We start from the raw sequence: 22928 nt of genomic DNA, 5'->3' as shown, positions 1-22928 counted from the left end.
TACGTAAGTGCAATTTCACGAACGGATCGTCATCTTAAGCTGGAAACAATTACGCTTTTGCCATACCGTCTCTCTATTTACATGGTTGGTTTTACTAGATCAAAAATACACCAAACATTGATGTTATTGTTTGTTTGTTTGTTTGTCTGTTTTTTTTTCCTTTTCTTTTGTAAAACGCGACCGTGTTTCCATGTTCCAACATAGTGTGGTTGTTTATTTTGCAAAGAAAAGCTCATCAAAGCAAAATAAAATTTCCTCTACAAAACAATCAAACCCAACACTATGAATGAATATTTTAAAGTTATAAAGAACTTTAAGCATGAAAACCTTTATTAAAATGAACAGATTTGGCATTAAATAATATGAAAAGGGTTGATGTGCCGTAAAACAAAACAAACAAGCAAACCATTTATATGAGAGATGGAAATAATATCCACTGAAATGTGGCTGACCGACAGTTTTTCAGAAACATATCTAAAAACCTCTTTTTTTGTATTGTTTTTCTTTTTTAGGAAGAACTGGATTTGGACAAACCGCACAGAGAAGCCCTGTTCAATCTGCCCCCTGAAAAAAAATGGCAGATATATTGCAGCAAAAAATGGGTAAGCATCTTTTGTCTTCTCTCGTACATCCTTTCTAACAATTGTTTAATACAATCAATAAAGAAATATTCGAGCAAGCCGTATGTACTATATTTGTTTTTTTGTTTTGTTTTTATTTATTTTTTTTCGTTTGTTTTTGTTTTCTTTTCTTTTTTTTTTTTTTTCAAAAAAGTTGGTTTGGATGTTTTTTACAACTGAAATGGAACGACACGTAACAAAAATTGATAGAATCCAATAAAAACGAAAATTTTAAATTCCAGCATGAAATGAATTACGTTTCTGAATCTTTTTAGGTGAGGATTTATTATTCATATCATTTGGATTACTGTTCTCATCTTGAATGTTATTTTTCACAACATTTCGGTTGATGTGATCTCCATCCTTCTTCAGGTGTATCTTGTCCAACTCGGGAATCTTTCTGTCGAACTTGGGAATCCGCACAAAGTTTTAAACAGAACCCTTTATTTAATCATATTGAGTAGCATGCTCTCGTTCTATCTGAAATCCCATGCAGATTCCCGAGTTCGACAGAAAGATTACCGAGTTTGACAAGATACACCTGAAGAAGGTTATATCGACCGAAACGTTGTGAAAAATAACACTGAAACTGATAACAGTAGTTCGAAGAATTCAAATAATATGAAGACATTATGATGATTCAATTTATTTAAGAAAAACTATAAAATATATAAATGGAGATTTATAGAAACAAAATGACTGAAGAAAATCAGACAGACCATCGTAAAAAAAAAAGTTTAATAAATCTAATACTAGAATTATCTGCAAGAATCTGTGACGTAACAAATATAAGTGTTAAATAATAATCAGTTCTAAGTGACAGTCTTGCGGGAGTTGAAGGTTCATTTCTGAGTATGGGCGATATTACATGCAAATGGGGATCGCTGGTGAATTTCGTACGGCCATAAAACTTTATCCTTTGGAGGAAGCTGGTTAAACTCGCCTAGGGTTAGTACTGAAGTTTCATTTTTTTTTTTTTTTTTTTCATGAACGATATTAAGAATAAAATTCTGAATTATTGGTGCTGCTGTAGTATAATGGAATTTCAAACAAATGCATTTAAGATAAAAATATATACTTACATGTCATGTAGAATACATTCTGAAAATTACAGAAAATGATCAAGTAGAAAAATGATTACAAATAAAAACAAAATTTGTTGAGTTATAGAGTTTTATCATATGTTTTAATGTGGAACAGTTCTTTGCAACTAATTCTGCATGACAAACTGACTTATCTCCCTTGCTTCCCTTGTTTTCAATTAAAATCGGCCATTTTAAAATAGGAAATGTCGGACTGGTAGTATTTATGATTTCTTTTTTTTTGTAAAATAAATAGATTTCGCACTCGATCATTTTTTGGAAACCTAAGATACCATGTTCAACTTCTGTAATATTAAATACAGTTTTAATAATAATAAAAATCTGAGAATTTCACATAAATTTGCAATTTCAAATTAATTGTTCCTAGGCGACACATTTTTATTTTAATGTATTAAAAATAATAATAACAATGTAAAAAAAAAAAAAACAATTCACCTGAGTTTTTAGCTTTTAAGTTATTGTTCCCAAGCAACATCGGGTTTTGGGAATTTATACTAATTTCCACAGGACACATAAGTATGTAATTTATTTAATGTAAATTTTTATGTTTTTTTTTTTTTGTTTTTTTTTTTTTTTTTTTACCGGAAATGCATTTGTTCCAAATCCAATTATACTGCAGAAGCACTGAATGATTTAAGACTTCTGTCTGCTGCTGGAAAGAGAGCAAGCTATCCTCATGGATTAAATAAAGGATTCAGTTCAAAACTCCTTACAGATTCTTGAGTGTTACAAGATGCGCTTGAAAAGGGTCAGAAGTTACATCGGCTGAAACGTTGTGAGAATAACACTCAAGGACAAATAATCCAGATGATTTTGGAGTTATGAGAAGATGTACTTTCGAATTGTCCACAGTGTATTAATCCGCCATATTTGATTGTTTAGGAGATCCCTCCCACCTTCCTAATATTCGTATAGATTTCAATATTCCTCTCTTATTGACTTAGGTTACGTACGTACATAAGAGTGGCTTACATTACTGAGTAATCAGATACTCTCATTTCATGCAAGAGATGTTTTTGAGTCATAGCATAGATAATGATGCTTGTATCCCTATTTACTTTCCTCCTCGTGAGAGCAAAGTCAGGCACAAGGTCATATTTTTATGTGGTGGATATCAAGCTCTGCCAAAGAAAGCAGCATATAAAGATTATCTCGGTCGGGAAGGATTTCTCCTCTGCCGACCAAGGAGAGAACAAATATTTGGATTCTAAGTATCTTTTTGGCTAACTGCTAGGAATAATATAGTTTTTTAAAAATATTTTCTTATCAGTAGAATTAAAAAAGATATTTTACTATCAGGTACAAGATACACCTGAAGAAGATCAGAGGTTACATCGGCTGAAACGTCGTGTGAATGATGCTGAAGATGAGAACAGTAATCCGAGTAATCCAAATAATATAAGATAGTACTCAGCTAAAGATTGACTGACTACAATCACGATATTTCTTTAAAGGAAAACAATATAGAAATGTTTAATAAAAACATTAAAATATTTTTACTGCTTTGAAGGAGAGAGAAATCTGATCTTTTGCATGTAATAAAGTTCACATTATTCTCATTGTTATGGTTATAGTTACAAATGAATGTAATGTAGTAATTGGTTATAGCCAGCTTACGTACTTCCTAACTTCCGGTGTAGAGCTACCGGAAGCGATGACAAAGAAAATCAGTTGCTTCACTTTTATTGTTCTTCAGTATCTCTATTGTGAAGCGATTTATTGAAATGAAATAGAAGAAAATTACATCATTGAAAAGTATACAAGAAAAATTAACAAAAAAATATGCAGATAAAAATAGCACTATTAATCTTTATTTGCACTTTTAATAACATTTTACGAAATAATTTTTGAAATTTTATATTTAATTAATATTTTAATTTTTGAAATTTTATAATGTTATGAAATTATAAAAAGATTCTTTTTTTTTAATTTTAAGAATAAAAGTTTTTTATTTGAATTTCTATAATAAATATACCTTTATAAAAGTATAAAAATAAAATTATTGAAATCAAAATAACAAATAATTTATAGGCGTGAAAGAGAGAAAAGTGAAGGAACTCATTTGCCTACGTCCGAAATTAGCAAGTACGTTAGCTGACTATAACCTTTTACAGATTCAAGTACTGCCCCCTAGTGACATCAAGCCTACTTTTTTTTTTCCTGTTTTTAGCCGTGTCAGCTAAACCTCTCTCTTGAGAATTTGTTTTTATTTTATGCACCATCCATATCCAGTATATATGTTAATCAATATTATCAAGCGTTGGTGGAAATTTTAGAGCCTGCAAATTAAGATGCGGAACGACAAATTCGAAACTCTGAATCTAAATGCGAGATGCTTTGTTGCGATGTTCTAAAAAGCAAAATATTCCAACATAGCACCACAGCTACTGCCTTGAAAATTATTAAAAGTATGTCGGATCATATTTCCGCAATACAGAAACAAAATCTGGTGCTTGTGTAGAACAAACACATTTCAGGTGAAAATATTATTATGTACATATGTGTTATGTTGAAATTAGTATAAATTCCAAAACTTACGAAAATCGATCCAGTCAATGGTGTGTTGGATCCAGTTTTTACAAAAAAAAAAATCATCCATCACAACAATCCGACATTTTGTATTTTGAAATGGCGGATTGTCAAACTGATCGATTACAGTTACCTCCCCTGAATTTCGAGAACTCTTCCACATTAAAACATATGGTAAAACTACAAATCCATAAAGCTCGTTTGACTGATTGGTCTAGTGGTCTCCATCAATTTGCTGTTTTATTACCTCATTGTAATACAACTTCTTATTCCAATAGTTTATTTCCAAGAACTGCAAGGTTGTGGGACTCTCTTCCTGCTCACTGTTTTCCTCCTACCTTGCTTTTTTCAATACATTTCTTGTCTTTGTGATAATCATCTGTCATTCTTGTCAGTTCTTTGCATCAAGTGGCTTCACGTCTGGAGCAATTTCCATTAAAAAATAAAAGAGGGTAAAAGCCACATTGCAAACAAGGAAATGCTAATGAGACCAATTAAGAGAGCCACAAGTAATCCGCAAGTTCAAGAGTTCACACTGCTATTTCAAAAAAGCAATCCTTTAATTCTTAACAAAAGGGAGAACTTCTAAACCCCATTAATCTTCTTATTGGGAATTTGCTTTCTGCTGATCCCTTGACTTAATCTAATCCAAATAATCCACATTTGATAAAATCGAACCAAATTCGCCCACCTGATCGTGATTATAAAATATTTTGTTAATTGTGCTTTGATGCATCCTAAAAGTTAAACGAAAATATTTTTTGGGTCCTCCGACAAAAGGAGGGTGGACCTGAAAATTCACCCTCATCCGTTCGTCTGTCTGCACTTTTCTCGATAACTATGCCTTGGAATTTTTTGAAATTTTGCACAAACATTAAACATGATATGAGTAAAAAAGTAACAGAATGGATTTTCTGGGAAAACTCCGGTTGCCCTCTCCCTAGGGGTGCCTTTCGGGTTAAAATGGCTAAAATTGATACTTTTGTGCTTATTAAAAAAAAACTAATGCCTTGGGTCTTTATAAAACTTTCTGAAAAGTTGTAACTAACTAATTTCTATATAATTTCGTTTGCCTATACTTCACGATAACTCTTGGGTGTGCCCCAGTGGCTCTTTTAGGGCTAATGAAAACCCTCCATTTTTGGGACTATTTTACTATTTTCTGTGTATGTCTATTTAGCAGTTTTGCATGGTGCTGAACCCAAATTTAAATATGTTAAGGCCTTGGGGACTTTTCGAGGTAAATGGGAAGGAGGGGGAGGGCAAATGATGGACTTAGTCATTTCTTTTTTTTACATGATGCAGAACTCAAATTTACATATGTTAAGGCCTAAAACTGCACCGTTTGTTCATTTTCACCAGGATTTGTATTTCCCCTGGAGACTTTGGGGGCTAAATGGGGGGGGGGGTCTGAATTTAGTCATTTTTTTATATGTTCACAGTGCACTTATGGGGGTGGGGGACCATGCATGCTTTACTTGTTTTTATTAAAACTTAAAATGAAATCTATTCTATACAGGAAAATCGTCTGTCTGTAAATGTGTATGTCTATCTGTCCAGCTAAAAGTATAAAACTACACAAGACATACTAACATAGCTCATATATTAATTTTATTTGATCATTGTGTGAGAGAGGAAGAAACTAAGAATGCAACAATTCATTATATTGTGGAAGGAGAGAGAGAAGAAACTCGGAAATACATTGAGACAAATATGTTTCATTATAGTACTAAGGAGGAAGACAGGGGACTCGGCATTACACGGCAATTCATTAAACAAAATGTGACACATTAAAATATAGGGGAGTGAGAATCAAGAAACCCGATGTTGCCTGGGAGCAATAACTTAAAAGCTAAAAACTCGGATTAATTTTTTTTTATTTTTTATTTTTATTATTATTTTTAATGCATTAAAATAAAAATGTGCTGCCTAGGAACACTCAATTTAAAATTGCAAATTTATGTGAAATTCTTAGATTTTTATTATCATTATAACTGTATTTAATATTACAGAAGTTCAATATGGTATCTTAGGTTTGAAGCTAGGAAAATATAATTATAAACTACTCACTGGCTTTCTTCAATCTTATTTGATCTATGAGAAAGTGAGGAGTCTTCTAGAAGTTTGCTATTTTATTAATAAAAAAAATATTACGCTCTTATTATTATTAATAAGAAATTAGTAATGCTACACAGTGTTTCCCAGAGGCATAAAAAACTAGTAATGCTACACAGTGTTTCCCAGGGGCATAAAAAACAAAACAAAATAGATGTTAAAAAGTGTAACATCTTTATATTTAAAACTGTCTATTTCTCCCTCTTTCCCGTTTTTTCACATCTTGTTCCTCACCCCGTTTTCACCACTTCCTAACTCATTCCTATCTACTGAAAATAATAATAATGTAAGTCGTTCACATCACCTCTATATAATAGATAACATTGGAAATAGCTGAAAAACAGACCTTCCCCACTTTTTTGACAAAACATAGTCCGATTTACACTAAAAAAAACTATATATATATATTAATTTTATTTTTTGGATCTTATTTATTCAGAGCAATGCCCATCAAGAATATACCAACTTACCTTACCCATTTACCACATCTGCCGTATTTCACCTCTGCTTCGACCATGTTTGTCTATTGAGAATTTTTTTTTCTCCTGTAAATGGTTGAAAAACAAACACTCTTCTTTGGCAAAACCTAACTTAGTTGACATATATATATATATATCGTTAGTTATCATTCCAAAACCAGAAAACTTATTTAATTCACACTAATAATATTTTCTTCATTTTTTTATGAAGTACGTCTTGCACATGTTTTATTGAAGAGTGGAAACCCCACTAAACAACTCATCAGAGACAAATGTATGTTCCTTAAAAAAAAACAGTTGAAAATTTTTTGGGGGTGGGGGATGAAAAAGAATTTGGCAAATAAAAAATGTAGATAAAAGGAAATGGAAATATTTAAAATCTGCGAAAACATAAGTATAAAAGAAGGTATTCTTAGATCCAGATCCTCGGGATTTTCCGTCAATTATGGTCAGGCTTGACCGGCAATCACCGGATTAAGCCGAGCGTTGTTTCAAATGTTGAAACATTTTTTTTATTTTGTATAAAAAATGTAATGTATATGTATCAATTGTTTGGTGACCCTGAGGTAGAGGTTTGGCAAATAGAGCAAAAAGTGGCTTCGTGGCTGGGTTCGAATTTTAAAAATCACAAAAATCTTTAAAAAAAATGTTACAAAAACATTTAATCAAAACAAAACAAAAGTTTGAATTTAAAAAATCACAAAATGTTTTAACCGAAAAAAAGTCACAGAAACGTTTTAATAAAAATGTCACAAAAAATTCATAAAAAATACCAGAAAAATCTTGTACTGCAGTTTTCAAGCTCTGTTATATTTAAAATTTAAATTCAATCACTATGGAAAAAGAAGATTCTTTTGCAGAATAATGAAACTTGAAACAAATGCATTTCAGGTAAAAACAATATTACATACTTACGTGCAATTTCGAAATTAGTATAAACTAGCAGAGAGACCCGATGTTGTCCGGAATTGAATGATAAATCAAGAGGCTTCAGCCTCTGTCCCATCAACGAAATGTTGCATCCCTCTGCCTGTTCTACAAGTACTTTAATGGTGAATGCTCTGACGAACTACAAGCACTTGTACCCCCTCGATGTGAATACCCCTGACAAACATGACAAGCAGCTAAATTCCACCCCTTCACAGTAGAAATCCCTAGGTGTTAGAAGGCCTTCTACTTCAATAGTTTCTTCCCCAGAACTGCTAGACTTTGTAACTTCCTTTCAGGATTCTGCTTTCCCAACTGTACTGACATGCAGAAGTTCAAGTGTAATGTGAACAAACATCTTGCTACTCATCCCCCTTCATAATACCCTTCCAACTTATGTCCCTGATAGTAGCCCCCTACTTCAAAGTGGCACTGTGCCTTGTTTGGGGTGAAAATTGAATAAAAATAAATAAATGAAATAAAATAAATGTTCCAACCTCCGATACTTTTATTGCCATCGAAATCAGTGAAATCCCCCAGTTTTCAATCAAATCGATTGTCTGTTCTAGTTAGGACCCTGCAGTGTATCGGAAGGAAGCTTCACATGCCCCCACGCAGTGACTTAGTCTACAATACATTGTAGTTTACATTGCACTGTAGAGAATCTACTGTTGATTTTATAAAATTATTTTAATAATTGCTGTACCCGGCCACGCGTTGCTGTGGCTCAGTTTGTTAAAATGGAACACATTCCTCAAGAAAAATTGCATTTTGTTCGTTTATTTACTTTTATTATTTTTTGCAATCTTTTTAATCAATTAAAGTTGTTATTTTTTCCCAAAAAAAAAAGATTAATTTTGTTACCATAAATTTTTAGGTGAAAGTTTTTTTTTTCTGGAAAACTTGCACTTTTAATTTTTTTTTAAAGAAATTTGGCAGTAAACGTTTCTCTTTGAAAACGGAATTTTTATTATAAAAAGAACAGATGACTGCTTTACATGAACACTGTAAATAGTTAGGTGACAGTAGAGAAAAGTTTGATTCTTTTTTTCAAGAGAATGTACAAATTATTTTTTTTTTAACAGATGTTCAGTAAATAAACAGAAAAATACTTCCATCATTAATTATGCAAAAAAATAAATAAAATGTTGATTTAGTGTTTCAACATTATGCTTATAAATTACAATAAAACTTGCTGAGTATGCGCTGTTTTACGGTTGTTGTAAAAATGGTATGGAAACTTAAATTTCGCTCCGTTTTAATCTTTCTTAATTTTTTAATTGTGCCCCCCCCCCAAACGAATATAATCAAAACAGTAACATTCAACAATTGTACTTTATGTATATAAAACACAAAATATTTTAAAAAAGTTAATAACGAAAGGGAAATAATTCCATTTTTAAATGAAAAAGTCAGTTTGGTATATCTTTTTGTTATATTTACATAAGTCCAGCTTACCATTCACATTAGAAATGTCGACATTTATAGGTTGTCGGGTACGTTTACAACGAATAAACACTCCAATCTACCCATGTTAAGAACGGCTTTCGGAATAGACACCCCTAACCTTGTCAGCATACCCGAAAGGCTATAAAAGTTGGTGTGTCGAATGTGAACGATGAGTTGGACGTAATGTAAAAATGTACTGAATTTAAAAGGGAACGAAATTCAAATTTCCGTTCATTTTTACAACAACTGTAAAGCAGAGCATTCTATGCAAATTTTACCCAACTTACTGTATTAATGCTATTTTTTTAAAGCAAAAAAAAAAAAAAAATATTTAGGTTTGGCTATAAATTCCTAAACTCATTTCACCCTAAATAATTTAGGTAACTGAAATAGGAATCTAATTGAATCTTTAATTTCCTGAATAGTATGCGAGAAATTCATTTTTCTTCGAGTTATATCAAATTCATTAATACGGACTTTAGGGGGTTTTTTTCGTAATGTTACTGTAAAAATTATTTTTTATTGTTACAAATTATGATGCTTTATTTATATAAAAAGCAAAAATAAATTCTTGCGTTTTTTATTTACTACTGAAAACCATAACTTTAGTAAAGGTATTTTTTGTTTAAACAAAATAAAACATTTTCACTAAGAGTTAAGTAAAAATAATTAGTTCATTATATTCTGCGATCATTATTTGATAAATACTGAAATTTTCATTAAAATTGGTTTATTTCCTGATTTTTGGTGAATTTTTAAGTAAAGGGAGGGGTCAAAATGTTTATACACTTTGAGCGTCGGCATTCATTTTGTCTGTACCTACCATTTTTCGATGAATATTTGATAGGAAAGCGACCACGTGTGGTTAATTTAAATTAAATTTCAATCACATGGTACATTATCAATAATCATGTGATTAAACCCATTGAAAATTTACCGATATTGTAAACACATTCTGTTTACATTAAGCCTGTAGTAGTGAGACCAAAATATCCTTTTAGTGATATCACATGCAGTGTTGGCAACTGAGATTTAAAAAAAAAACAGCGAAATCAGGAGAAAGAAATCTCCAGAAAATCGCTAGATTTTTAACTTTTATCCTCTGAAATTTTCAAAAATCGCTAATTCACCCCCCACTCCAAAAAAAAACCTCCATATTTTAACTTCCTACCATAAAAAAATAGAATATTCAATATATAAAATGTTCCGTGTTTTCTCACTATGTTTCTGGAATTATATTGAAGTGGTTTGCTCCCCAGAAGGCTTACATATTTTATCAGCTAGTTTTACCTGTTTTTTTTTTTCAGAGAGGGTATTTTTTTTTTTTTTTTTTTTTGCAAGAAACAAATCATAAACTCAAACTTTTTATAATAAAAGTTAAATTGAAATATACTGCAAATTAAACATCACAATAATGGTGCAACATATTTTGAAATCAGAAAAATAAAAAAACAAAAAAACTTTCTTTTAGCATGTTAAAAGTATTTAGGTTGGTAGATAATTAAATTCTACTGTATTGGTATAAGTTTTTTTTTGTTTTTTTGTTTTTTTTGCTGTTGTTTCTTGCTTTTTACAATTTTCGACTAAATACTTCTAAATTAAGTGGGGTTGCTTAGATTGTATTTTAAACTAAACTTCGGAGGTTGGAATGCCCCCTCCCCACCTAAAATGTACTTGGAAAAATCGATTTTATAGCGAGATTTAAGAACGGTTATCCGAAAAAAAAGGTGAAAAACAAAACAAATAATCAATAAATAATTGTTACCAAAGGCAATAAATGCTACTTTTTTTTTTACTTACATGAATGAGTTTATTTTATGTTTTAAAGTATTTTCAAATGCTTTTCTTTATTTTTTAATCTAAAATTGCGGGTGTGTGGGTGCCAAATATTTCCAGATTTTCTAGAATTCCCCACTAGATTGCAAACGAAATCTCCAGATCTAGCAGGAAAACCGCTAAATTGGAAACACTGGTCACATGACGAGAAGCGGTAATAAATAATTGTCCCTAAATAAAAAAAAATGCCCTATTGGTACAAAGAAAACCACCTATTTATTATAGAAAAATTAAGTATAATGGTATAATTAAAAAGAAATATATAAAAACACACATGGATATAGTAAACATATTATACCAACACGTGGAAGCCATCTGTCCAGTGGTTCTTTAGACTATTAATTGCGAACGAACCAAGGGTTACATTTATATATATATATAGATATAATGGCTTGAATTAAAGTTTAAAATGCAAAAGTCAAGTATCATGGTTCAAGTGTGCTCTAAACAGAAACATTCGTTTCGAAGCGCCTCTGTCTTATCAAAGAACCAACTGCTAATCTTATGAAATTATTTTTACATAATCACTTGAATTAAAGTTAAACGTGCAAAAGTCAAGTATCATGATTCAATTGTACTCTAAAAAGAAACATGCATTTCGAATGCACCACTGTCTTATAAAAGAATCTACAGTGGATTTTATAGGCTGAGCCTTTGTGTTTGTGCTGTGATAAAACTTCTCAAATGCACTTGTGATGTTAGGTTGTATAAAAGGGTTAATTTTTTATCAAAATCAAACTTCCTTCTTTAATCGGATTTTTCGGATTATTGATTTCCGATACTTATCGAACGCATTCAGATACAAAACCTACATAAGAACACTCCCAGACACATCAAGTACCTTTATATGAAATTAAAAAAAAAATCACCCCAGCCATTTCGGAATCCATAGGGAACGAACACACACAAACACAAACACAATTCTTTTTTTTATATAATAGTAGAAAAGATATAGAGATTGCAAACTTTATGAAAACTGATTCAGTAGAAAATAATTACAAGTAAAAATAAAATTTATCAAATTATAGAATTTTATTATATATTTTAATGTGGAACATTACGCAATCATCAGTGTAGAAAGTGATAATTACTGTTAATCAGGAGATTCGAACCCAGTCTGACAGAATTGAAGAATTATCTGTATCTTCTAGAAATGTTAAAACTACATCAATTCCACATAGAGATCGGATTCCAGTTTCAATCTTATGTTTTTATTTCATCGTCGTAAGTTGATTAGTGTTTCATGTAATACTCATAGCATCAACCAACCGTGTTGATTTCTACATGTTGGTGTCGGCTGCGGATTAAGTCACATGACTTAGCTTCTTTTTTAGATAATCCACGTTTACTACGTTCACTCATAAAATGGATATTACTAAGATATTGGATTAGCTTGGATTTATTTTTTATACCAGTTCACATTTTTTTTAGTTTATAGATTATCCAGAACTGTTATTTATTTATTTTTTTTTTTTTTAGATCACATTTCTGTGAGAGGCTTTGTCTGTCTGTCATGATTTAATTTGAAATGGTATTTTCGTTGGTCTGTCATTGCTGCTCTCATTTAAAATATTATTTTTGTTGGTCTGTCTGATTTTTGTTTGAAATAGCATTTTCGTGACCTGCATAGTGCATCGCTTTAGATTGAAATATCATTTTCGTTGGTCTGTCTCGCTACAATTTGAAATAGCATTTTTTGGGATGTATCCACAACTCACTATATAAGGCTCTTTAAATTTGAAAAAAAAAAAAAAAACTTACACAGAGAACTTAATGTTTGATAATCACGCGAAATCTCAAATCCAGAAATATAAAGAACCCTTTTTCATTTAAATAAAATATTAATTAAAAAGGTTTATATTTTTTTTCTCTTACTTTAAAAAAATGGCGCAAGAAAATCATGATTCAATTTATCAAAATATTAAATCGGGCTTTCAAACGTATGATGCTTACTGAACTATATTATGAAATCAACCAACCAAGATGAAATCCTCTCAGATATATTACGTTTCTCCGCATGGGATAAAGTATTAATCCGTACTTCTCCAACCATATCATCAACCATGATTAGAACACGTTTATTTTTCAATGATTCACTGAGATATTTCGATGTGGGTTTGAATGACACGCAAAATCAGACTTTAATAGCTACGGATGGCTTAAATCGCCTACATATGTTCTTTATCTCTCCTGAACACTAGTCCAGTTTAATTTAAAAACCCTGCAAGTATTCATGAACTCGAGGATTGTAACAACGATTCAATGAAATTGAAATATAATATTCTAATTTAGGTTTATACAAGGCAAAAGAATACATTGGTTGTGGCAAACTCTGTCTGGCTCAGAGAAAGTAATGAGATTAATATAATTTGTTTGTAGCATTGTTTAATGTGTATATAAACGGAATTTATGTTTGTAAACTTAAATTTCGTTTATATACATACTAGTGGGGAAGAGGGCTTTGCCCAGGCGTAAAATATGCTTAAATATATTTTAATTTATCCAGATTTCGTATATATTATTATAGAGTCGTGATTTAAAAAGTAAAACAAAAAAGTACTTAGGTGCCATCAGCTAGAATCGAAACCAAAACTGTAGCATTCAAAGCTGGTGACGTTACCACTGTACCAACGTGACGTGCCTATAAATTAATTAATAATAAGCTAAGATGAATGTACAAAATTTTTAACGATTTTTTTCAATTTTGATCCATTTTTGACCCCTTAAAACAATTTTAACCGGCTAAAGACCCATAAAAATAGCCCGCAAAAAATCCAATCATTTGAAGCCTCTAGCGCCGCTCTGCGAGTTTTACTTTCGGAGGAGATAGAGTTTGAAAATATGGAGACAGAGAGACCGACAGACAGACATATAGCTGTTTATATATTAGACTAAACAATGCTTCAAACAAACAATTTAACCTCTTATATAATATTCTGTTTTAGCAATAACTATCACATTTATTGATGGAATCTTTCTATAATGGGACAGTATATCAATCGATATATTTCAACTCTACAGAATTTCTTCCCCTGTAATTCTAACATATTAAATGATTTAAATATTAGACAATACTATGGAAATTCTCAGTGTCAAAGTGAAATCTTCAGGGTTTATCATATTATTATCAAGTATCATGAACCATAAGGATATTTCGAAGGCGCACACGCACACACACACACGTTTTTGTTTTGTTTTGTTTTTTTGCACTTTTGTTCATTCCAAACAAGGCATATTGCCACTTAAACGTAAGGGCTGCTATTTGGGAGCATTTATACTGGGGACTACGTGAGAAAATGAGCGAGATGTCTCTTCACATTGTATTTCAATTTCTGCACATTATTACAGTCAGGGAAGCAGGAAACATGGAGGGAATTCCAAGGTCTAGCAGTACAAGGGAAGAAGCTATAAGAGTAGAAGGTGTAGCAGCTACAGGCTTCCTGGTATCTAGGGAACTCAACAGTGAAGGGGTGAGATTTTGCTACTTGTCGTGTTAGTCAAGGTTATGTTTGTCGAGAGGACACAAGTGCTATAAGTTTGTCAGATCACATTCCATTTTTTGTATTTGTAAAACAAACAGATACAATATTGCGGTGATCTGACAGAGGTTGGAGCTTGGTCGATAGTGCGGGACTTATTAGATTTGAGACTCTTTTTTGGACCCTGTGAGAGACTAGTAGTAGATACACCAGCCCAGATATGGCAACAATACTTCATGCATGCGAGAACTGGCTTAGCAAAGCTATAGGATACTTTTATATGTGAGTAATTTTTTATCACGGTTGAGGGAGCTCACCTTCTTTGAAGCAGCCTTGGCAATGTCCTCAATGTATCTATTCCAATTCATGTTGCCTGTGATTATAATTACACGTCCCAAAGTCATTATCTTAATTCAGGATTCTACATTACATAAAGGTTAAGATCAACATTTACTTATTTTCTTCATTTAGCAAATTCGTTTAATATTTCTACAAGTTTTATCACAAATGAGAACTCGAAAACTGAAAGGGTTTTACACTACTTTTATTGTTGTCCATATTATATCATTTCCACGCTCATTTCTTTATATACCATGTGCTCCCGACCAGGAGAGGGAAGTACAGGATATCCTTGTAACTCTTTGCCAATCTTGGCTCTCTTGTTTTTCAATCGTCTGATCGTATTTGTCCAAAAATCTTTTGTTGTTTTTACACATTTTATTTATTTAAACAACCTAACCCAAATATTTGTTTTACAATTCAACTCCAAAGTTTCATAATTTATCAAAACAACTTTACTTGAATTTACAGTTTCATTACTTATCAACTCCAAAGTTTAATAAATAGGACTATGACAACAGCATATTCTTTTCATTGTTTTGACTCTCGAGTGTGTATCCGTTGATATCTTATATGCTTTTATATAGAGTGATGTGGTTCTTGGTTGATTAAATGTGTCTAACTATATCGGATATGTACTCGAGAGTCAAAACAATGAAAAGAATATTCTATTGTCATAGCCGTATTCATAACCTATCAAAACAAACTTTTCTTGAATTTAAAGAGTGACTGATACTACACTTCAATCTTCACCTGCATTTTATTAGTCCACTTCTTAAACAAAAACCACACATATCACCATTGCTTACTATTAGTTATTTCCATTGGTCCATCATGCTTCCCTGGTGCTACCAGATTAAACAGTCTGAAGATATTGGCTTCTTGACTTTAAATGCACCAAACATTGATGTTATTGTTTTTATTTTTTCTCCCTTTCCATTTGCAAAACTTCATCATATTCTGCAAAGTCAAAAATAAAAACAACAGTTCCCTACAAAACAACCAAATCAAACATCATGAAGATATAAATAACTTGAATATATATATATATATATATATATATATAAATAAAACATTTTCCAAATAACTTGAAATAACTTGAAAAAGGTTTGTAAAACAAAATAACCAAAGCAAACCATCATGTTTAGTTTGAAATCATATTTCCACTGATCTTCCATGCTTCTATTTGAAATATCATTTTCGTTGGTCTGTCATGCTTCTATTTGCAATATTATTTTCATTGGTCTGTCATGCTTCTATTTGAAATATCATTTTCGTCTTGTTTCAGTTTAAAATATTATTCCCATTTCTGTTGGTCTGTTACCATTAATTTTGAAATCAAATCTCCATTGGTCTGTTATGTTTAAGGGTGCAACTTTACTGTGTCGTCCAACCAAATTGTGTATTTTCGAACAAAAGCATTTCAGGAAAAACAATATTACATACTTACTTGTCATGTCAAAATTATTATAAATTCCAAAATTTACAAAATATCGTCCAGTAGAAGACATGCTAGAGCTAATTTTCAGAAAAAAAAAAGTGTGTACTATCGATAATAATCAAGATGTCCAACTTGAAAGCAGTTATCTCCCCCTGATTTCAAGGATCTAAAGGGTTAATATACAGTGAAATTACAACTTTGAAAAATGATTTTTACTTTAAGTATTTTTCTACTGAACCATTTTTCATAATTTTTGGAATTTATACTAGTTTCGGCATGACATGGAAGTACGTAATGATGTTTATTTCTAAAATGCATTTTTTCGAAGACACACTGTAATAAAGTTGCACCTGCTTAAGTTGAAATGCCATTTTCATTGCTAACCGCACAAATTGAATGGATACATTCTAAGAATGGATCCGTTCCTGCTATAATTTCTTTCTTTCACCAATTCTGGCTTTCTTCCTTATCCAAGAAATCAGACCCAAAAGAGCTTCTCTGTGATTTGAAAGAGGAGTTTAGGGTAGAAGATGAGAGAGGCGGACATGTGGAATGTTTCAAACGGGGTGAGGGTGGGCTGTTTTAATTGATTAATAGCTTTTGAATATAGCAGATATTCATTTCTTCATAGATGTATGTACATGCGTGTATATACATACATGTGTCCGTGTGTATGTGTATATATCAATATGTATATATGTGTATATATCAATATGTATATATATATATATATATATATATATATATATATGTGGATGTGTGTACATATGTGTATGTGTGTATATATATGTGTGCCTGTATATATGTATGTGTATATGTATATATGTGTGAGTGTACATGTATATATGTATGCGTGTGTATATATGTATGTGTGTGTGTGTGTGTGTGTGTGTGTGTGTGTGTGTACGGCATAATCACGTTGATACACTGGATGTCGTCAGAAGTTAAGCAACGTTGAGCCTGGCTAGTACTATATGGATTACCATTTAGGAATTCTAGGCGCTGTATGTGCTTTCCGCTTATCTCCGCATTGTTTCCAGTCGTCCTGAACCTCCACTTGCCACTGGTATTTAACAACACCCAACTCAGGAGAGGTGTGGTTAGAGATTGCACAACTCTTGCCACAAAAAATTCCATGCGCAGGCACGCTTACAGTGGGTATCCGTAGTCTGTCAAGACTGAAGATAGCTACCATATGTGTGTGGATATATATGTGTATGCATGTATTTGTATATACATGTATGTACATGTGTATGTCTGTATGTATGTGTGTACATATATGTATATACATGTGTATATATATGTGTGTTTATATATATATGTGTGTGTATTTATATGTATATATGCGTATGTGTATATTTGTGTATGCATGTGTGCATATATATGTGTATACATATACATTTCTTTTTTGAAAAACAATTTTTAACAAGCAAGACTTTTGAGCAAAAGCAATATGATTCTTGAGGACATCACAAACTAGGCATTCATAAGAGTTGATAAAGAAGCCAATGTTTTCTTAAAAGCACTCAATAATTTATTTGTTATGACAACTCTAACAGTTATAAATAAATCACTTGACCTAAGTACTAAAAAGAAACCTTTTAATTATTCCAACCGTTTCAGTAGAATTTCTTGTGGAACAGAAAATGCATTATTTTACGAAGACCATATTGCAACGTACTTTTTAATAAGTTTTGATGTACGCTTTGTGAAGCAATCTTCAAGTTTCCTTTGCATAGCAAAATCCTTTATAAATCTAATGAAAGCATCTTTGGCCAGCAAACCTTATTTTAGGCATGCCTCCTTATTTATTAGCGACAAAGATCTTTTTAGTCTTTTTATTTTGCATTCACTTTTTATGCTTGTACGTAATTTTTGAAAGTTACAATAAATGTTCAATTTTTCATTTTTTTTTTTTTTAATCTATTTCAACGCAATTTTCAATAATATTAGAATGAGGTTAATTATGAACTATTTTCAAGGAATTTGATTAAAAATCTTTATGAACTATTTTCAAGGAATTAGATTAAAGGTCTTTATGAAACATTTTCAAGGAATTAGATTAAGCGCCTTATATAACCATTTTCAAGGAATTGGATAAAACATCTTTTCAAGCCATTTTGAAGGAATTAAATTCAGCTTTTTTGCAAGCCATTTTCTAGGAATTAGTTTAAACATCTTTACGAACAGTTTTCAAGGAATTAGATTCAGCGCCTTTTATAACCATTTTCAAGGAATATAACTCAGTGTCTTGAAGAAAAAAATGTTTTTAATTAGATAAAACGTCTTTACAAACCATTTTCAAGGAATTAGATTAAATGTTAGAGTAAACGTCAGCCTAGCCATTTCGAAGTCCATAAGGAACACACACACGCACACACATTTATCGCCATTCATTATCGCTTCAAATTCTCCATCGAGTTTTCCTCATGATTCTTTGTCCAGTTGTTGCTGCATACCATGTGTGGTCGTCAATCATGTCATCTGCTTAGCTATACAAATACAACTTCTTTTGTGCAGAAATGACACAAGGAGAAGTTTGTTGAGACTTTATAAAGGTTTTATTTTTGGAGAAAATCGACTCACACCAAAGAGAGAGAGAGAGAGAGAGAGAGACTAAGGTTCTCTTAGCTAATTATTTAGATATTTTCTTAACTTATCTGAAATGAATGGCATGGGGTAAGATTTTGCACTTGAGGTAAGATTTTGCAGTTGGCGATATTCAAAGTTTTCTTTCTTACAGAATTATCGGCAGTGTGTCTCGTACTTGCTTCCACAGACGACTGATTCAAAAATTTTTGTTTTCTCTCAACTCAAAAAAACGTCATTCGTCATTTCTACTACTGTTTTGTTTAACTGCTCTCGTTTTGTATTAACCTCATATGTCAGCCATCTTTGATTCAACTCTGGGAATGATTCTATTTTGCAGATTTGAACCTGTCAATCATCTGTATTATCTGGATTCTTCGGACTACTGTTCTCATCTTGAGGGTCATTTTCACAACGTTCTGGTCGATGTAACCTCCAACCTTATTCAGGTGTATCTTGCCGAATTCGGAAATATTTCTGTCAAACTCAGGAATTTGAATGGACTTTTGAATGGAATCCTTTATTCACTTCATGGGGTAGCATGCTCCCGTTTCGTCATCTATAACTGGTCTTAATTGCAAATTACCTAGGATCTCTTTAGTCATGGCTGACGGAACGAGACCATGCTACTCCTGTGAAGTAAATAAAGGGTTCCATTCGAAATTCTGTCCAAATTCCTGAGTTCAACAAGATACACCTGAAGAAGGTTTGAAGTTACATGAACCGAAATGTTGTGAAAAGGACACTCAAGATGAGAACAGTAGTCTGAACAATCCTCATCTCAACAAATCAGAAACGTTGCGTCATTATAACATGTACTTGGTGCCTATGTCAAACTTTATACTAGCTGACTTAATCGCTATTGAATGGGGTACCTAATATGTAATCTATTTCTTTGAGATAAATAATAACAAAGCAATAACTCTGTAACAATTTTTTTTTAATCTTAGAAACGACATAACTTTGTAATCTTTTATTTAATTCAATTTCTTTTTCTAATTTTCAAAGGATGAAGATAATCCTAGTACTTCAACATGGCCTGACTATTATATCGAAAGCATCAAGAACTTGTCTAATGTAAGTATTTACAGTTTTTAAAAATCTCCATATCCTTTTTTTTGTTGTTTTACTTTGAATGCATAATTTCCCCCTTTGCTTATTATTACACCAAACATGAATGTTATTTCTTTCCTTTCTATTTGCAAAACTCAGTCATGTTCTGCAAAGCCAAAAACAATAACAACAATTTTCCTCTACAAAATAATCAAACCAAATATCATGAATAAATATTTGAATATATAAAAGGACTTGAAACAATTTTGTTACAAAATTACTGAATTCAGCATTAAATAACCCAAAAAGGGATGATATGTGATTTATCAAAACAACCAAGCCATTTAGTTGTAGTAGTAGTAGTAGTAGTAGTAGAAGAAGAAGAAGAAGAAGAAGAAGAAGAAGAAGAAGAAGAAGAACGGACACTTTTGTCTTTGTCTGTTATTTTATCTTCACCTATAACAGTTCTTTGATCCTACAGTTTGTCTGTAGGCCACTTTTGTAATTAACAAAACTAACTTGTTGTCTCTCTGTAGTCGCAGCAGTGATGTGGCAGCTTAAATTTTCCATCTCCTTCTCTCGCCCGGTAGTTGTAATAAGTACATAAGTACAAGATAAAAGACCTTTTTGTTCAATGTCTCAGCTTCTTTTATGTTTTCTTATTTCATTCTCTCATAACACTGCAAGGATACACATAGGTCTCCCATCACCCAACCTCTGAGATACATAAATGAAAACTGAGCTTTGAAGATTGCAACCTAACATAATCAGTGCGTATGACAAACAGAAAGATTTTCCTCCCTATATTTTGTTTTGTTTCCCATCATTCAACTTCCTGTACACCATGTGCACGCGTTCTACTCTTAATTTCTACTGAAATTCTCTGTTTACTTCATGTTAAACTTGTGGAAAATGTCTTCTTATCACCTTATTTTACACACCTGCATTTAAACATGCACATACTTTAGTGCTACTAGATCGGACTGTTTGAAGATATTGACTTTAATACACCAAATATTTATATTGAAACGGACCCGGATTTATTTAAAAAAAGAAATAGACTTGGCGCTATTTGCGTTTTGAATTTCTAACGACTATGTTCGTTGGAGAAGCAAAATAAACTAACATTTTTCACCATTCACCAATAACATCCAATGTGAATGAACCTGAAGACCATCGGAGGTTACATCTTTTTCTCAGAAACTACTGGGCCGATCTGGCTGAAAATTTCTATGAACGTTTGTTATGATAAGGTGCAGCAAGCTAAGTATTATGGTATCGGTTTGGTGCACAGTTAGGGATTAATAAGGATTAGTATTTGATGCAAAAATGAACAAAAATTTAACCATGTTCAATGATCAATTTGGCATAAAGCAATCATTCTAATTGTACGGGGTATAACTTTTGCTCGGTTGTAACAAGCTAAAATTTCTGGTAAGTTCTAACTTATTCATTTTATTTATTTTTCAGGTATACATCCCTTATAATGATGAACAAGAAGCCCTGCGGAACAAATTGGTAGAAAACCTAAAGACAGCCCTGAGAACACAACCAATGAGGTAACTATTTATATAAAGTATATATATGTGTGTGTGTGTGTGTGTGTGTGTGTGTGTGTGTGTGTGTGTGTGTGTGTGTGTGTGTGTGTGTGTGTGTGTGTGTGTGTTGCATAAATGTTATAGTAATTGTATCAAGGAATGCATTTCCTTGGTTCTGTGCTATTCCTCCGCAGAGTATGTGTGCGCTCTTTAAGAGAAATCAACTCTTGCCAATAAATTAGACCCAGCATTGAACAGCACCTGCAGATGTGAGATGGGAAGTTGCCATATCTGAGTAGAAATCACACATGAACAGCCTTCATAGGCGTCAACTAACGGTGCAATTACTGAAGGAAAGGAGAAGCTTCCTCAGTCAGGAATTGAATATAGCATTTTTAGCATGAAGTTAGCTTGTCAGATTTTATGATATCAAACTTAAATAAAATGTTAGCTGGCAATCAAATTTTGCTTTTAACAATTTTCATTAGTTATTGTTGTGCAGTTTTATCGGCAGTACATTTAGCTACCATTTATTTTAAAAATTACTTAGTCAAGTTTAGACAAGTATTCTTATAAAATAACTAGCCTGGGTTCCCGGCATTGCCTGGGTGTTTGGAGGTGTGTGTTGAGCAAAAAAAAAAAGAAGTTGTAGTAGACAGGCGGGCAGGCTCAAACCAATGACGCGAAAGCGGAAAAGAAAATTGAGGTGTGTGTAAGGGTGTTGGTTGAACAAAAAAAAAAAAGGAAAATTGCGAGCACAAAAAAAAAAAAGTGGTAGTAGGCAGGCAGACTTGAACCCGTACCGTGAAGAAGGAAAAGAAAGTGAAGAAAAACGTGACGTGTTAGCTGTTGCGCCCATCGCCACACCAGAAGTGACGTAGGTTTAAATTAAGGCTAGAGAATCGAAAAGCAGGGATGACTTTTGAAAATATCAGCAAAAAGAAAAAGGACCCCTCCCTGTAGAAAAGTGTCCAGTTGAGGGTGAGGAAATTAATGTTTTGGGGCAATTTTTCGATATTTGTTGTCCGAAGGGTCGAGCTTCAAAGCGAATACTGATCTCGTGAAAATCCGTTGCCTTTGTCGAAAGATTTTGTGAGACATACGTACATACATACATACATAAATAAAAAATTTAAACAGACAGGTGAGATTTATATCATAGATTACTTGAAAATATAAATAAGGGGATAAATCATTTTAAATTAAGAATATGATAGGAGTTCTCTGCCTTAAGTTTAAAAATAAAAGGCAAAGATTAAAATGCATCCTGTGTAACGCAGATTAGGTACTACTGGTTTCGCATCCTGCCAGAGTAAAAGTCATTATTGTTATGAATAAAGATTTTCAAAAACACAGTTTTTCATTTTCAAGATGAAATTTTAAATCATTAAAAAACCTTTGCACCAAACTGATATATACCGGATCGTGGTC

General features: G+C 32.1%; 1 protein-coding gene across 3 annotated transcripts in view; it reads left to right on the top strand.

Annotated features, from left to right (window-relative positions):
- LOC145243512 (disheveled-associated activator of morphogenesis 1-like) overlaps positions 1 to 22928 on the top strand; it is a 415531-nt gene that overhangs the window by 286283 nt on the left and 106320 nt on the right. For all 3 annotated transcript variants that reach the window (XM_080106477.1, XM_080106478.1, XM_080106479.1), the window contains 3 exons: positions 513 to 602; positions 19915 to 19983; positions 21430 to 21518. In XM_080106477.1, coding sequence (XP_079962603.1) covers positions 513 to 602; positions 19915 to 19983; positions 21430 to 21518 — 248 coding nt within the window. The remainder of the gene's footprint in view (positions 1 to 512; positions 603 to 19914; positions 19984 to 21429; positions 21519 to 22928) is intronic.

Source organism: Euprymna scolopes, chromosome 22 (assembly GCF_053919585.1).
Source record: "Euprymna scolopes isolate OS-2025 chromosome 22, ASM5391958v1, whole genome shotgun sequence".
Classification (NCBI taxonomy): Eukaryota; Metazoa; Mollusca; class Cephalopoda; order Sepiida; family Sepiolidae; genus Euprymna; species Euprymna scolopes.
The sequence above is the reverse complement of the archived record's forward strand: the minus strand, read 5'-3'. Positions and strand labels throughout refer to the sequence as shown.